Here is an 18,341-nt window from a genome sequence, read left to right as displayed (position 1 = left end):
GACAAGGCAGAAAAAATGAGTCCTGAACGGGGGAAATCATTTGGAACTATCACCCACTCACAACTGAGGTGCACAGTCAGTTTCATGTTGTTATGGGAACTGACTGAGCTGTCACTCAAAGAAGATTAAAGTCTGAGTCAAACCAGAAAAAAACGATGATACTTTGGGGTTTTTTTTTCTGAAAAACTCCCCAAGCCGAGGCTGGTGGGCTGCAGCGGTATCTTGGAGCGAGCGTGAACACAGATGCTCTGACTTCTGTGAATAAAAGAAGCCACTTGGTTCTCCAGGCGATATCATGTCACTCTTCTCCCACTCTGCACATCCAGCAGATCCCTGCAGCCTTCATCCATTACAGCCTCCAAACAAACATGCAAAAAGACAGGGAAGTCTTGGTGCAACAGAAGTAACAACTGTTTAATATTCCAACCAAAAAGGGCACAAATTAACCTGTAAATAGATACATCATCACAAAAGATATCTTTTCTGAATGATGAGTGTGTACCTGGTTGTTTCTTGAACTCGTGGCTCTGACAAATCATCATATTAATGTGCATAATGCCAAAGAATCCCATCAAACTTATGAGTCCCTGAGTGGGGATGGGGGTGAATCGGAAAGACCTTTCATTATTAACAATACCCCTATGTACTGGCAAGAAAGTACGGCTGCTCTACTAATCCAGTTTACAACAAAAAGTGAGTCAATTCTTTTTCTGCCACATAAATCTACACCTATGAAGAACATGTTACCTCCAAACAGCCATTTAGACATACAACAGACATTAAACTGATTAAAAAAATGGAGATCTTGTGCACACCGAGGGGAGCCAATTAGAATTAATAAATGAACGTCATCTTATAGCCTGCAATCCTGAAATATGGTCCATTTCTCCTCGCTGTTCCACAGAGGACAAATATAGTGCCCGTTGCCATGGATATGACAGAGAACACATTCACACAAACGGAGCACTGAGACCATGAGGACGCACGCCCACACAGCTCTCCGTTCGTGCAGTCCACAAACTCCACGTGCAGGTGAGGATGTGCGCTCCATGTGAGCGTGTCGTGCCACGTCTGCCGCGAGATGCCTTAACACGTTCCTTCCTTTTTCTGTCTCTTTTCTCAACAAGTTGGGCATAGACTTACCGTCACTGTTGGGATGGCGGTGACCAGCGAGTAGACGAGTACAGGTGGCGCCTTGCTGTTGTCCTCAGGTCCTGGGTATGGCTTGGAGTAAGATTTGTCAAAGCAGAAGAAGCCCTGGATGTGCACGGGGAACGTGTCCGTGTACTCAAAGTAGTACGCCAGCAGAACGGTCCCTGCCATGATGACCAGCTGGAAATAAAACATATTGGTTCCAGTTTTAGAACTGCATCCGGAGAGAGGAAAAGAGTTGGGAAAAACAAGAAAATAAATATAAAAAAAAGGAGAAAACCTTCCTTCTCACGGCAAAGATGATGGATGCTTCTGTAATGTGTGAGTGTGAAGAGATGGTGATGAAGAAGGGAGGGAGGTAGAGATAGAGACAGCGGGAGAGAAATGAGGAGAAAGACAGAGAGGGGGAGAGAGAGAGAGTATGAGAGAGGGAGAGAGAGAGACAGAGGGATGATGAGATAGAGAAGAAATCCAGATCGAGAGAGATCCCTTCACCAATGTCAGTAAGCAGTGTGGGAGGGTGTAGGAACAAACAGAGTACGATCAAAGGAAATAACAGCGTACAGAGGAAAAGGAAAAGTGAATGAGGATGAGAGCAGGCGGGGAGGCGAGGGAGGGGAGGGGAGGGGAGGGGGGGTGAAAAAACAGATGGGGTGAAAAAGAGCAGAGTGGAGGAGGGGAAGAGCAGAAGCAAGACGAGACAGACCCAGAGAAGACACAACTGGGAGAAGCCAGTGGCAGAAATTATGTATGTGGGACTCTTTGCACAACTTCTGTGACTGTGCCTCGCTCATCTGCATGCGGAGCACAAGCCGGGATGCACGACCTTCACGGCTATTTCCAGCCCATTCTCAAACACGATTAGCTATTCACCAGAGCAGGCAGCAGAAACCCCCCACCCAGAACCCCGCTTTGTCCCGCAGACAGATGCACACAAGTTTTCCTTTGCGGTCCAGTGGGCAGCACCCTCGCCACGTGTCCCAGTTCCTCACTGGGAGAGCTACGAGCACAGCGAGCACTTCTAAATCTGCACATATCTATTTGCAAGCTGCTGATTAGGGTCATCCCTAGTCAAAATGTTTGCCTGATTAACTTCTATTGTCTGAGAAGGAGAAATTTATCAGCAGCAAAACACGGGGAGCCTCTGCTGGCAGACGGAGCGGGCTTTCGGAATTAGGGCAGCAGTGTTTGGTGGGTGTTGCTAACAGTTTTAGGAATTTTCTTACAGGCTATCGCATTAGAATGGTAATGCGGTGGAATTAAATACAAAATAGGGGTGATTATAAATATTCACGACAAGATCAGACTTTTTCTATGATTTCCGAGCCGGATTCTGATTAAATTGGTAGACTGACCTTTGCCAAATCAGGCCTTTTCACCTGTCTCATGCATGTATAATGAATGATGGTAATTAGTGAAGGAATAATAATCAGTGGAAAGGACGTGTCTTCCCTGTCAGTCATCCCATCCCTGTCATGCGTGTGCAGCTGAAAATAAGGAGGAAACCGGCAAAATCGGATCCAATCACATTACAGCAAAATATAACGTGCCGATCATTGCCACCAGTTGCCAAGGTTACGCTTCCGAAGCCACAGATGGAGGTTTTTAATCAAGTGACATGATACAGGATTAGCAGCTAGGTCATGTGATCATCACACACACCTGTTGGTGAACGATCTTGATCTTTAAATGTTCTGGTCAGGCTCCCGTGTTTGGACTAAGCTCGGAATTGCCCGGCAAAATGTCAGATTGAACCTTTGCCACCCGTCTCAATGTTTAGTGGCAGAGAACTCCAGAGAACGGAATTTCAGGTCATTCCTCTAACCTCCCAGTCGTCTCTTCCCGGTTCCCTCGAGCGGCGTTTCTCTTTCTGCCCTCCTGTCTCTCATGTTCATGTCGGAGCAGAGGAGCTGGAGGCCCCGTATGAATCAACACGAATCTGGATTTCTGCCATTAAAATGATGGTGATCTGCCTCCTGGGCTCCTTTGGGTGCACAAAAAGAGACAACATCATGTGTTGTGATGCATGAGCCTCATTTTAACAGTGTGTGTCTTGAATATATGGAACGTGTGCCGGTCTTTTCTAGACACACGTCATCTCTGCGGAGGGAGTCGCGTGAAGTTGTTTCTCGGTTTCATCCCCCAAATCGAGGTTCAAAGCACCGAGCATGGTGGGTCTTTACGGGCGAACCCACCACGAATCGGAGTCGACTTTACACCGGTTGCCTGGCAACATTACAGCGATGACAACACTCCAGAAATTCACCATGCAGGATGATCTCAATTAACGCTCAACGGGGAGGGAACAGCTGCATTCTTTAGCTCTGTTTTTCTTATTTGTTTTGAGGAGTGAGTGGGGGGGGGGGGGCAGCAAACGGACACACCGCCAGGGAAGAAAAGAACCTTCTGCAGCATCTTTATCCTCTCCAGCAAAGCGACAGAGTACCCACTTAGACTAATGCCTGGGGGGGACTTGTTACACATAACACATTTCAGCTTTACCGCAGTGAGGGGTGACAATGAGGATGGGAGGAGAAAACAGTGACCTAATTCAAACTCTTAGCATGACGTGCTTGGCTGCCGCTTCCTCTGCGGACGCTGGGAATCTGCAGATCCCCTGCAGATCGAGGCTGATCTGTGCGCTTCCTTGCCTGTGTTTTCCCAGTAATGTATTCGGTGACAAATCTCGCACCCTTCAACGCCTTGAAGACAAATAATACAGTAGACACGTCCGTGTATCTACGCACTCTGGCAATCTATAAGCTCCAGGATGCTGTCGTTTATATATAGAATCCCGAGCTGCATTTCCTTTTCGCCTGTTTGTTGCAAACTACAGGAGCTCCGTGTGTTCAAGCGTGTGGGCGTGTGTTGTCTCTAGTGTTTTCGAACATGCCCGCGGGCGTGTGGGTGCATTCCCCTGTCTGAGGAGGAACTCTGACACAGGCACGTTGTGTGTTGAACAACTCTCCTCATCAGCTTTAACTCCCATTGTTGCCCGGCTACAGAAATCTGGACCGAGAAAAGCCGGCGGCGGCGGCTGGGGTTGGGGGGGCGGCGGCGAGCGAGGGACTGCTACGAGCAGCCATCAAAGTTTAAGCAAACATTTGGAGACACGTGCTGGAAACCTCTCGAAGGTATTATTCGTGTCATGTTGCATGTGTTTCTGCGCTGCTTGAGTATTGTACTGGGCGCCCCGATCGTCAGTCAGACAGCTCCAACAACGCATGGCGGGGAAATGATTCAGGAAAAGCCCAAAGTTGCAGCTCAGGATACATGCAGGAAGGATTTTACAACCAGATCGCCACAATACAATTTTCAGTATCACGAAAACAAAGAAAAGAAAGTAAAGCTTCCAGCCACAGGAGCCATCGAGATGCTTTTTAACTGTGAAACAGGAAACAGCCCCCCCCCCCCCCCCATGCAGACTCTACTCTTCATGACATTTCCCTCCAGTCCCAACAATAAGCAACTTTCTGCACCCGCAGCTAGACCGCCTCCAAAGGTCACAGCGACTTTAGCTTTCAAAGTTGCCGTTTTCTAATTTGCATGGAGACGCATCCCCCACAGGTCACCTTGAACAACAAATCTGCATCTGAGCCAAAGAGCCAACCCCCCCCCCCCCCCCCCCCCCCCCCCCCAAATTCACCAAACGTGACATCGCTGACGAGCGAAAGGGGCAGAGGGGCGAGGCAGGCCAGCCGCCTCAACGCTGACTCCGTCATGCGGAGGCAAACTGTTTACTTTCACAATAGCCAATCGGGGTGGATTCATTTCTGCTTTGTTGTGCCTAAAAGTCCAGATCTGTCAAAGTGCATTGGAATCCACAGTGCAGTGTGGGTAGCATCTGCCCCACTTGATACTGTTGGCTTGTTCCTCCTCCAGCACCAAGTCGTTATTGTCAAGTGTTTCTCCTGTCGCTCTTCAGAGCGTTGCATGGAAACAACATGTTCTCCACTAAGTCATACAAACAGCTTTTGAAAGGTTTTAATCCCCAAAATGCATCGAACTGTTGTGTTCCTACCCTAATGCCACTGGATTTAGTGGGAATTCATTTTGAGTAGCCTTCTGGTATCTGCGCAAGATTTATAGTCAGTAATCTCTCCTGATAGCTGAGGTTTTATTGATCATCTGGCCTGCCAGCAAGATAAATCACATTCAGTAACAAATCACCAACTTCAACGGAATTTCTACATAATATAAAATCAAACTGACGGTAGCAAACAGACAAAAGAGTTTCCTGATCTGATTCCCTCATTTAAAATGGTCGTACTTCGGTTTGATCTGGAAAAAAGAAGATTTTGGTTCAGAAATAGTTCCTGAGTAGCATCCAGACACGTAAATATCATCCAACCTCGGATTCATTTCTGCCAGCCAACTATTTAACATATTCTTCTTTGCTTCAGCATCGGTTTCATGCTTTAAAGCCAAATCAGCAATGACCTTTCAGAATCCATTAAGCTGGGCAATGTCTGTCCATCCATCCTGGGATACTGGGATCCATCCCAGCAGTCCACTGGTTGGGAGGCAGGAATCCTCCCAGGACCCCAGTCACACCGAGTCTCCAATCAAGCTGATGCATATGAGGAGAACATGCAAATTCCAACGAACCATAAACCCTGCTATGGAGCCACCGTGCACCGCGCAGCACCGCCGTGCACCCCGCTGCACCGCTGTGCACCCCGCTGCACCGCCGTGCACCCCGCTGCACCGCCGTGCACCCCGCAGCACCGCCGTGCACCCCGCAGCACCGCCGTGCACCCCGCTGCACCGCCGTGCACCCCGCAGCACCGCCGTGCACCGCGCAGCACCACCGTGCACCCCGCTGCACCGCCGTGCACGTGCCTCCCAGTGTTCTCCAGGAGAATGTTTGATATCTGAAACTTAAAGCACTGGTGCCTCACAGCTCGTGTTCACGGTTCAAATCTCTCGAAAGCCGGGGGCTTTTCTCCGTGGAGCTCATGCTCCCTTCTCTCAGGGTCTTCAGCTTCATGACGTGCACCCGGGGGACGGGCACATTTGTGAGTCTAAAATGACCTTAGGTGTAAATATGAGTGGGAATGGTCATTTGTGTTCTGTGTCATCCCTGTGATGAGCCGGTGACTTATCCAGGGGCCTCTCACAGGTTCCAGCCCCCTCACGACCCCGTGCAGGGATAAAGTGGTACATGATGGATGGATTTCTGGGTTTAAAGGCTTTAAAATGTATATTTTCTGTGCACTAATCGTTGTGAGAGCACATCATCTTCACAGAGCGACACTGCAGAGAGGTGAGAGAGAGATTTTGAGGGAGAGGTGTCAGAGCAAGTGACCCGCCCGGGGAGGCCCGGCGCTGGAGCTCAGCGGGCACGTTACCTTGCTCAAGGGCAGCGCTCTGGAAATGTCTTCATCGTATGTATGACATCCACACCGGCTTTCTTCCTTAATGACTCATGCTGATCTATTTTTGCCAGCTCCTAAATTCAAAATCTGGGTTGGATTTACTGACAAAAATGACAAATTGAGGATTACATGCAAAGAGAACCCACTTTGATTTAGCTACTAAAATATGTCTGTATAAATTGAGCCATGGGACGAAACCTGGCTTTGTAAATATGAGCTAAATTTAAGATGATGACCCTTTTCTGCGTGACCCAGTAAATGCAGAAGACTTATCGGACTGTATAATTAAGGATTACTGTTCACACCTCTGCACTTCAAAGTGAGTACAAGCAAGAAAATCACAATATGGATCTAATGTGACAGGAAGAGGGAGAAGAGGCCCGCAAAGACCTTTCAGGGAGAAACGTCTGACAATAATAATGTTGTGGGATTCAGAGAAGGTGACGAGAACATCTCCGTGGGACCGTTCTGTGAGCGCTGCGTGTCTAAACAGGGCCAGTGCGAAGCAGCCAGATGGCAGGAGAGTCAACACATAAAGTCAAACGTGTTTGCAGAAGGTGAGGACGTGTGGATGGAGGCTGAAGTCGAAGTGACGGCGTCCAGCTGGGAGGAAATGAATGTCACACTGTATAAAGGGACATGACTTGGGCCACGATGCAGATGGACACGAGGGGGAAAGGCTGCTTGTACAAGCACGCACACCAAACCAGTGCTGTATAATAGCAGCTTCCTCATACATGCATATAGAGCAACAAGCTCTTCACAACCTTCAGCTACATTTAAAAATGACGCACCGTCTATAGCTGCCAGCTCGTTCCGTCCGTATGTCAGATAACTTTAAGTGAAGCTAAAAAAGGGCATGAGGCCCAGTGGCAAGGGAGCTAAATGGATGAGATCAGTCACTCCATGTTCTTCATGCAAATAGTGCGAAACTTTTTCTTCAGAACGTGACCCAAATGTTTGCATTGACACTGCCAATGTGACAGAGCCTCTGTATCTGACCTCTGACTGACCTCCGTTTGACCTCTGTCTGCACTAAATGTCTCCGTCTACCTGTTGTGTGTTGGTGAACAGACCACACATCAGCCGAAGGGAAATCTCAGCCTCAAACAATAAGTGTCTGGCTAAAACTCTGATTTGCCAACAAACATTAATATCAGACAAGTTCATGCATCGGTTAAAAATGAAAGGCTGCAGAAGACAGCCATGCATCTCATCATTTTTGTTGATTTGAATTTATAATGAGCTTCTAAAATCACAAAGCATGTGATCATAGATTCCCTGTCTCTGGCCCCATGATGAAAGGATGGTACATATTAAAAAAACAATCAGACAAACAAACAATTAACAATGCAGATACATATCCAGATATATGTATCCAGGATATATATCTGATATTAGACCAGACCTGCTCAGCTGCCTGCAAGCAAACTTGAATTTAGACATGTACACAGACCACCCCTGGTTACAAGTGTTGTTTATGGTTTCAGTGCAAAATAAAAGTGTTAAAGCACTGTGTCAATTTTACACAGCAAATGTGACCCGGGGGCCGTAAATGTCGTTATGGAATAAAAATGGGTTGGGGCGTGAATCATCTGCCATCAATCCTGCCACGTCACAACAGCAACAAATTGAGCCAATGAATGTCTCGACTGCCCCCTGGTGTTGAACGGGCGGTATTACAACACACTAATGGAGACAAGCGCAAGATAGATGAGCTGAGTGATGGGAAACAGCGGGCAGGCAAAAGTGATAAGAGCCTTAAAGAGTGGACTGGGAGGCACAGAAGAAGGGAAAGAAGAGGGAGATAAACCGATAGATTAAATGGTAATGAAACATTAGTATATCACAGAAAGTACCCGAGCAGCGTGGAGTGTGCCACTGGGAAATAAAGTCTGGAAGGCAGCAGAGGAGCAAAAGACAGAAGAGAGACGAAGACAATAAATGAGGATATATGAGTGTGAAGCAGGAAAGGGTAAAATATATAGAGAAAGCAGGAGCAAGCAGTGGATCACATCACGCGTTTATCATTTCTGTAGCTTTTGCTCTCGCTCCCTCCTCCTTCTCTGTCAGCTACCATTCAGACTGTTTCCTAAACTGTGATGATGCTCGGACAATATGTACAAAACACATTTCCATCTAAAAAAAATAATGAAAGAGAGCCTGAGCAAACCCCCTCACTTCATCCTCTCTCCACGACAACCGCGGTCACATAATGCTACAAAGTCCCTGAGCAAACGTGCCCCCGCATCCAAAAAAGAGGAAAAAACCAGAGTCGCTACAGCCTCATGCACAGACATGATTCAGGGCTCAGAGCCTGCAGGGCCATTTCAGTGATCAGCACGTGTCATTTGCAGCTCAGATACGCCGGGTATGTCTATGCATTTCTACATAACTAAATAAATTTGCTTTTGTTCAGCATTTTAATGTCCTTTTTGCAAATAAAGGTAGTAAAATAATTAAACGTCTACAATCAGACCTGCCTCTGTTACAGGCTGTTCAGCTGTTGCCTGCAGCAGCGACACTCAGCAATCATGGATCAATTATATATAAAAGATCAGCATATAGAATATTGCCTATATGATCTGTATTCTGTTGAAAATGATTTGGTCTTGGGCCTGAAGACTAGTCAACAGGAATCCTATGGATAATGAGGAGATAATGCGTGCTGTGTGCATGTGTGTGTGCACCAAAACATAAATTCTATTCTCAACTTAAAACACCTGCGTCTGAAAATAGATTCGGCCTTGACGAATCGTTTCTCTCGGCCCTGGAGCGGAAATCAATAATGGCTAGAAATTCTGCGAAAATGATCCACCTGCACAATAATCTTCTTTCAGGCTAAGATGTGAATAAAGAAGTGTGCCTAAAATGATGATCACGTTGGCCTTTGGGTCCTTTGCCTGCAGCCACGCAGACTGATGCGGCTGCACAGACGGCTACAGACGAGCGGCGTGGCGGAGGAAACCAGCAACGGCTTGGCTTTATATGTGACCTTCGGGAAATGTGGAGAAGTTGAAGAGTGGTTCTCAAGCAAAATCTGCTTTGTTTTGTTCTGATTCTGCACCCTTTGTGGCTCAGTCAGTGATTAAGATGTGATTGAGCGCGTACATGAAAGGCATAAACGGCCGTACCAGCCTGGATCATGATTCGCTCTACACAACCAGTTTCAGACACAGACAGGGAGGCAAAGTGGACACGCTGGAGGTGAATACAAACACTTGTGCTGCTCCCATAAGCCACATCAGTGACGAGGCCTCCTTCTCAGCAAGCACAGCGCCCTCTAGTGACGGGCTGACGGTAGCGCCGGAACTCCGGCGGGGCTGCAAATCAAAACCCTGTAAAACGTGGTACCAAATTCACAAATGGTGTTTTTGTGAGTTGTGTATTAAGTGCAGCATTAAGATAAAAGTACTGGAATAATAAAAGTTTAATGGAAGTTGTTGTTTTTTTAATGAAATGATTTTAAAGGTTAAATCATGCAAACTGCTTTTCATATACAGAAGTTAATCTGTATGAAAATGAGTGCAGAAAAACCATTTTAAAGAAACAGCAGTGTGGAGCTAAACATCTCCAGAAAAGGCTAAACACATACAGCAAATGCATAGCCGGGAGGTAGAAGCTGCACGGAGGCAGCGCTGAAACCAGCAGGGAATGAGGATGAAACAAAAGGCTCATCCAGAGAAGATGTTTTGTTGTAAAGAACTGCAGACCTGATGCATTCAGGCTGTTTTTCAGCACCCAGGAAGTTCTCTTTTATAGCAACCGAAGGAAGATATCAAAAGCCCATAAAGTTTAGCATGTGCAACAATTAGCTAGGACATCACGAACAGAACACAACCAGAAATACTAGAATCTCTTGTTTTACAGCTCTAACACGAGGTCAGAATACTTTTTGTCACCAACACTTGCAAAATTCAAGATTGTTGCAGGTTAATAGCTAAATAGCTGTAGCTAATCTAAAAGCATTTGTTCATTTATAAAGCATCTATTACACTCAAGATTGTGTCTCGTCCATATACAGACATGCAGAGCCCGGCCCCGGAGCAAGCAGTCATCATCAGTCCTCGGAGGAAGTGACTGTGAACGCTTCGTGGATGACCAACGATGCAGCAAAGACACTGACGACATTCTATGGCGCTGCTCCGACGGCCAGTTCAAACCATCCACCCATGAGTGAAGGCACAGTCTGACGTTGTGTATCCTTTAGGAATAATTCAAAGAGCGTCAGTACCTCCGGAAACCTCTAACGAGCACCGCATTGGTAACAGAAATCCGGCCGACTGATTTTAGGATGTGAATCATCGTGTGGTCTGTTCGCTCGCGGTGTCACAGGAGGAGGCTGTGAACCGAGGCACAAAGTGAGCGCTGCGGCGGCTCCGTGCTGTCAGTAACAGCTAAGGTGCATCCACTACTTCTATGACAGCCGACACCACAGGGATCCGCCACGACTGGGCCACAACAACAGGATGTGCCTTCCACACACTGGTGCCTCCAGCAAGTCAGGAACCAGCAGCGTCACACAGATCTCCAGGAGGCTCCTTTGAAGCCATGTCTGTGGTCCAACGCTGACCAGACTCTGGGTCTTTGGCAGCACGACCGCAGCAGCATCAAGCAACAACAAGAGCATCAACTAGACCCTAAAAATCCAGAAGAGAATCACAGGCAACAAACAGGCAGGACAGTTTTTAGGGGTGGCTGCTTTCCACGCTGGTGCCTAAAATCCCATTTATGAAATCTACTATTCCCGGGGGGGTGGGGAGGGGGGATCTAATCAATAAAAAAAAAAACTATGAGGAAAAGAGAGGAAGAAAGAAGGCAGGGTTCACTGAAGAGATCACAAGGGAAAAAGACAGAGCAAAGAAACGCAGTAATGAGATGCTGATGTAACCAGGAAGGAGTGACTGCCCTCCGGGGGAACCGCTCCACAGTACGATGCTTCAGTACGAGCATGTGTGGGGGGCATTAAACTGCCCTCTCACCCATGGCCATTAGACTCAAAATACAGTTTCAGCAATATCAGAGGTGAGTGAAGTGACCGGGGCCGGCATCCATGATGGATCTGACGGGCTGTAGCAGAAACCAGAGGAAACCACAGAGCCACCACTCTGCCTCTGACATCAGGTGAGCGAAGGAGGCGTAAAAGGAAGAACTAATACTCATGATAGCGGCAGCAGTGATGGAGCTCTCACTGGTAACATGGCTGAGCTGCGTCTGAGAAACGAGGAGGAATGAGGGCAACAACAGGCAGGGCTTGAGTGGGTGGAGAAGATGAGGCTTTACAAGTGCACAGGAATAATAGAGAGAGCCACAGATGGAATTACTTAAGGGGGGAAATCCTTGAGTGGAGCAATGAGGGGGATCCATAGAAAAGGTGATTAGAAAGTTCTCAAGAGACGTGGAGGAGGGGCGGGTGGGGGGGGAGTACGGAGATCTTTAAACTGAGACATACTGTAGATTCAAAACATGATAGAACTTCAGGAGACCAAAGCAGCCTGATGGGATGATAGAAGCCAGATTAAATGTGTGAAATCCTGCTTTGACTGCGTGATGCGGAGCACGGCTCTGGCAGGGGTGCGTTTAAAGGCCGTCGGACATTTCATGTGGCAGAGGAAGACGCGGTTCGTGAAAGACAGCGGGCCTAAAAAGACACACGGGCGGCTCTCAAACGGGATTGTCACAGTTTGTGGAAACCCTTTCGTATCTCCCTGAACTTCTGACTCCTCCAGCCTCGACGTTTTCATAGTTTAGCCTGAACCAAAAACGTGGCCTCACATCAGGCTGAATTCAGACACAAGGAAGGAGTTTCAGCAGGCAGGAACCTGCTAAATCAGCCATTGTTGATACAGCTCGCAGGACCTGAAGGCTCAGTGTGTAAAGCAACAGCACGGGCTAATTGGGTTTCCACTGTTAATTAGGCCAATTAATTAGGAAATGCAGCTGAGGCGATGAGCGTCTCCATCGGGTCATTTAGGGATTACGGAAGAATATTCGTGGGAAGAGAAAAAGAGGGTAGGAATAGAGAAAAGTAGCTTATGAGCAAAAGGGTCACTCGAGAGGGACCCATTTCCAACATAAATACTTCCAACTCAATGTTATCCCTAAATGATCCGTGGAATTAGGGTAATTACCCATTTGTTGTGAAATTAATCAAATCAATAAGTTGTGGGAGTCAGTACCACCGAATCAGCACCGGCTTTAATTGACACACAGAGGTAACCGTCGCTAATCAGCCGTGAAAAAGGTGTAAAACGAGGGAGGGAGGGAGCGTTTTCAAGAGCACTCGCAACATGAAGGGGACCTAAGTTATGGGATCGATGACGTTTAACCCTTTTTGAACAGGTGACGTCCATGGATGACAGTCCGCTAGCGTAGAGAATAAGTCTCACAAGGACAGAACATGCGGCTCACCTCCACAAAGAGGAAACATGGCACTATGTAGGTGCTGGACTTTTGCAAGCTTCTGTCCTCTGGAAAGCTGCTCGTCACCCTCCTCTGTGCAGTCCGCTGACCTCCAACCATCTGTGGGTTAAAAGATCAAAAGATCTGTATAGAACAAGTCTTCACGAGACATTACAACAAAGGACTGTGGAGCCGGCGCACGCTGCAATGTGAGAAACGTGGTCTGCAACCAGGCAACGTCAAACTTTCAAACTCATGACTGACTAAATTCTTTCCTGAAGTTTTAAAAAACTCCAGAGTGTAAAAGATGTTAACAGGAAATCATTTGAATAGTGATGCGTGTAAAATGACAGGAAAGAGGCAAAAACATGAATTATGGTCACTATACAGTAAATAATGCTGTTAGCTAGCGCTACGTGCTCTGAAATTAACCAGCCTGTAGCAACAACATGCTATCAACAACTCACTAATCATTATTAGAGTGGAAGCTTTAATGCACATAATTAAGTGTCCTTTTTAAAAAAATAAAACACCTAAATAATTGCATTTCTTTTTCCTGCTTTCCTCATATTTTGCTGAAGAAAAAGAAGAGCTAACGCTTCACCACTGTTGACTGCAGGACTGAAAGGAAATAAAATTAGCATTTTATGCCATCATTTCATAGAGTAATTATGTTATTACCTCAAGAGGGGCTGTCGAACAGAAAAAGATAAGTACAAGTTTACAGACATGTGGAAGCTAAAAAGGCCTCGCACTCTCCTGAAAGATGCAATTAGACCCTAATTAGATCCTAATTCTCATGAAGAAAATGATGCAACGGTGGTCAAGAAAAAACACTTTTGCTCATAGAAAAAAGCAGACAAACAGGTGGGCTGGTGGGTACGAGGGGAGGCAATCAGCGAGGATGGCAGGGAAGGAGAAATGAGGTTGAAAGGAGGAGAAGCAGACTGGAAACAGAGGAGCGCTGATCAAAAACAAAAGCCTGACAGAAGAAGATAAGAGGGAGACAAAGTCATGATGCCGACGTTGTGAGACTCCTCAGAAGTGAAGGGCGCTGGAGTCTAAAGCCCGCAGCCTCAGCAGTGGGGAAACAACAGAGAGTGAGGAGATAACAGGTGGAGGATGAACAAAAACAGCTCCCAAAGCGGGAGTGGCAGGAGGCAGAGAAGAACGGCCGGCCTCATAGATGCGGAGCATGAAGATGCCGAAAGATGTCAACATCTGGTCCTTTCAAAGAGTCGATGGAGAATAAATGAATTTGCAAAAACTGCAGTTTACAAATCAAAAGAGAAATCCCCGAGTGGTCTGAACAGGAGTCCAACAGCAACCGTCACTCTCCCGCTCATCTCCTAGCCAACAACGGTCTCGCTGTCTCGATGGCTGAGGGCGAGAACTCCGCCTGTCGACTCAGCGCTTCGTGCAGTCGATGATGGTTTTGATCAGAGAGGAGGCGGATTCAATCAGAGGTCGACACGCTTCCAGGTCCGAGGTTCACAGAGAGTTAAAATGCAAACTGAAGAACTTCAGATTCAGGTTTAGATCTGAAATCCGACTGAAGAAGGTCTTCGTTCACCGCTGCAGCAACATGCAACATGACGGAATTGTCAGGAAAAGCATGAAAAACGAGGCAGAAATGACTGTAGAGACCGCCAGCACCACATCTGGACCTATGGATCTGCTCACAGACGGCTGGTTCTGCTGGTGGAATCACAGCAGCTGGACTGTTAGAGCGCCATGAAGGCGTTTCACCCTCGTCCAACAGGCTGCGTCAGTTCTGACTGTTGGGGAGTTCCAGGTACTGAACCAGTTCCAGGTCATTAACACGTCTTTGTCAACCTGGAAACCATCATTAACCAGAGGTGGAGCTCTGAGACCTCACCTCTCACCTCTTTACAATACAGTATTGATGAACCTCCCCAGGAGAAGAGGCTACTAACGAACCCCCGTTGTGTCAGGGGATGATTCAACAACCCCCATAATGAGGGGCGGGGCAACCATAACGAGGGGTGGAGCAACCATAATAGGGGTGGAGAAACCATAACGAGGGGTGGAGCAACTATGATGAGGGGTCGAACGAGCTCGCACGCTGGTTTATTCATGCTGGGTCTCCACAGTCGATGGTTTCCACTGGTAGGAGGACATCACCTTAGCTTGTGCCACAACTGCTTGGCTTGGCTGACTTATTTTATTGTGCCAATTTAACTTTCCCTTCTATCAAAGCTAGCTTCCCATCCGCACAACAACGGATAGAGAATACTGGAGTGAATCTGATACAAAATTCCAAGTATTTCATCCACAGCCAAACTGTTTGAGAAGAAAGAAAGTCTTTTATGCTGTGTTTATTTTCTGTCTCCTGTCTGTCTCCCTGGAATAACGATGATGCTGTGAAGCCTCAACCTGAACGTCTGGCTGTGCTGATCCAGTCTGAACTGCAGAAGGTGCTTTGATCACTTTAATGACACTCAACGGTGGGAAGCAGACAAAAGGGTGTACAGATCGTGGCAGAGGAATAAAAGACTGAAAATACACACACAGCAACACAAAGGAGGACTCTTAATACTGTATTTAGGTCTGCCTTTATGCTGCTGCCCTCAGAAGCAGTGAGAAGGAATCAGGCTTAAGGTTGGCGTCACTAATCGTCTCTTGTGTCGCTGTCCAATGCTGCTGACAATGATGCGCATCCTGAAGCCTCGCACTGGCACCATAGCAAGAAATACAAGATCTCTGCCATTTCCCCGGTGCATGCACACGCACACACACACACACACACACACACACACTGAACCTCATATCTTCCTCTTATTCATGAGACGTCTACTTGTCATTTCTAAAAATGTTGCTGCACGTGCACTCGTTGGTTATGCAGAAACACTTTCTGTACTGTGTGTGTGTGTGTGTGTGTGTGTGTGTGTAAAGCAGAGAGAGAGAGAGATGGAGCGTCCTGCACAGATCCCCCCCCCCGTGCTTCACTTGAGGTTCAACAATGTGGGTCACAGATATGACAGAATCCCTCTCCCCACCCCACCCCCTCTCAGAGACATGCACACGCACACAGTTAAAAGAGCATCACTTCTTCCTCTATGTGGCCCCTTTTTAAACACAATCTGAAAAGCTCTCACCTTTAATCTCTGTATCTTGAAGGCAGCTCCGTTGCAGAGTGACCGTTCTCCGAGTCGGCTCGTCTACAAGGATTTGCTCCGGAAGCAGGATCCCATTCTGTAGTCTTTACCTCTTTTTGTCCGCTCTACCGCCTTGGCATCTCTTTCAAAGCAAACCTGCCCCTCACTTCCACCGCTCCACCACTGAGAACCCCCCCCAGCGACGAATAAAGAGAGACAGAGGGCTCACCAAACTACCAGGCACCCAGCACTCAGCCAGCCAGTCTATATCTGTCTGCACTCCGCCACTGGGTCAATAAGCTAAATATAATGATCTTCAGCAGCACTTCAAGGCTAATTAGTCAAGTGAAGGGATCCACAGGCTAGTGAGGGAGATTCCTCGGTCCTTCTGCCGTTCCCAGCTGATAGGAGGAGGAGCACTGAGGAAAGAAAGAGAAGAGCATGTGTGTGTGCATCTGTAGCCGTGCATGCAAGTAAAAAGAGAAATGAGGAAAAGAGCATGAGGGAAAAAGGGAAAGGCAGAAGAAGACAGCTGGTGAGGAGAGTGAGAGCAGTCAGAATGTGGGGAGATAGAACGGGAAGGGATAAAGGAGAGAGGAGAGGGAGAGAGCGAGGGAGAGAGGGACAGAGAGGGAGAGAGCGAGGGAGAGAGAGGGAGAGCGAGGGAGAGAGAGAGAGAGAGAGAGAGGGAGAGAGAGGGGGAGAGAGGGGGAGAGAGAGAGGAGAGGGAGAGAGGAGAGAGAGAGGAGAGAGAGAGGAGAGAGAGAGGGAGAGAGCGAGGGAGAGAGAGGTACAGAGAGGGAGAGAGAGAGAGGGAGAGAGAGAGGGAGCGATTCGGATGATGAAGAAAGCGGCAAAAAGATGCGGTGCACTTTAGTACCCCGAGAAAACCACTTTGCTGGTCGCAGAAGATAGCGGCAGGAGCTATAGGAGAGTGTGAGTGCACGTTGGTGAGCTATTATGTGCGTGTGGGTGTGTGTGCACATGAGCCGTCGTGCACATGTGCCTGCATGAGTGCCTAATTACAGGACAGTCATAGAGAGCAAAGGATGAGTGTGTGTGTGTGTGTGTGTGTGTGTGTGTGTGTGTTTCCGAGGGTGACAGCATGCTCATGTTGGTATTGTCATCACAGGCGTTATTTTAAAGCTTTAGAAGCCACCAGCGTTCTGCTGTATTTCCACAAAAATACATTTATTACAGATTGTGAGAAAGTAGATTTGCATCACCAAGATTTTACCAGAGAATTCGATGTAATCAGTTCACCATGAGAGGTGCTCCCATTTGAGCTGTGGCTCGAGTGGGATTATTATGGTAAATCTTGGAATGAGAATATTCTGTGGCATTAGGAGAGATAAAAATATCCCACTCCAAGAGCGGGAATGAAATATGCAAAGGTTTTCTCTTCAAGACGGGTTTGAGGCCCTTTAAGGCGGCCGATATTAGAGGAAACAGCATTATTAAATCTGCCCACCCTTTTGTTCTCCTCTCAAATCACTCACAGCTGGAGAGGAAACGCGGACCAGTCACAGTAAAAGGTCTCCTTTTTGAGACTGCTAAGATGTCATAGTTCCCATGGTAACATGCTGCTTGCATAAATTGGAATATCCAGCAATCAAATGTGCATATAGAGAGGACAGGCGTGGTGTAGACGCATACATGGCCGTGCCCCCAACCTTTGGGGCACCAGGATTTACTCTAAAACACGCTTATTGTCGCTGGACTCATCACTATCCTGGTATTTAAAAACCGTTTCCCCCACTGATCTTGTCTTTAAGTGGTCTTAATACTAAGGCAGCACGTGTTGCGTCACTATTTTAGAGTCGTTCTGTCCTGATTTTCCCACAACCTCTTATCTGCAAAGACACCGAGTGACACTTACGCACGCTCGTGCACGTTTCAGCCGCACGTCCTCCTCCTTTACGTACGTCTGCCAGGCCTCATCATGGGATGCATGAATTTAAGTGGCTCGGATAGCGTGATACATTATGAAAGACAGGATCTATCGGGGGAGGAGGCGATGCCGGAGAGGTTGGATCTGGAAATAGAGCAAAAACACAGAGGTGGGCACATGTGACCTACAAACCGACGCGCGTGGCTGCAGCCATATGTACTCTTGCAGCACACCTGTCCTCTCTGGACCCCCCTTTACCCGCTCTTTCCAGGCCAGTGCCCCTGGGAGGAACAGATGCATGTGGGACAATTCTGCATCTGCACCGCGGCACCCTGCGTCTGAGACCCCCGTCACACCAGATAAGACGTTATCATTAAGAAACCTGGCGTTCCTTTGATG

The 18,341-nt window shown here is 47.5% G+C and overlaps 1 protein-coding gene across 5 annotated transcripts in view; it reads right to left on the bottom strand.

Moving 5' to 3' along the window:
- Positions 1-18,085, bottom strand: part of plppr2b (phospholipid phosphatase related 2b) — a 29,313-nt gene extending 11,228 nt beyond the window's left edge. Inside the window, exons 1-4 of one of the 5 annotated variants that reach the window (XM_011613098.2) lie at positions 17,931-18,083; positions 16,052-16,470; positions 12,942-13,052; positions 1,144-1,332 (exon numbers count right to left, since the gene is read on the bottom strand). In XM_011613098.2, the coding sequence (XP_011611400.1) occupies positions 1,144-1,332; positions 12,942-13,052 (300 nt within the window). In that variant the 5' untranslated portion in view covers positions 16,052-16,470; positions 17,931-18,083. Of the gene's footprint in view, positions 1-1,143; positions 1,435-12,941; positions 13,053-16,051; positions 16,694-17,930 lie in introns of those variants that run through there. The other 4 variants (XM_011613099.2, XM_029851276.1, XM_029851278.1 and 1 more) reach the window with 4 other exon arrangements.
- Positions 18,086-18,341: the final 256 nt, after the last annotated feature.

Source organism: Takifugu rubripes, chromosome 17 (assembly GCF_901000725.2).
Source record: "Takifugu rubripes chromosome 17, fTakRub1.2, whole genome shotgun sequence".
In the NCBI taxonomy this organism is placed as follows: Eukaryota; Metazoa; Chordata; class Actinopteri; order Tetraodontiformes; family Tetraodontidae; genus Takifugu; species Takifugu rubripes.
Note: the sequence above shows the minus strand (reverse complement) of the source record. Positions and strands in the feature narration are given on the sequence as shown.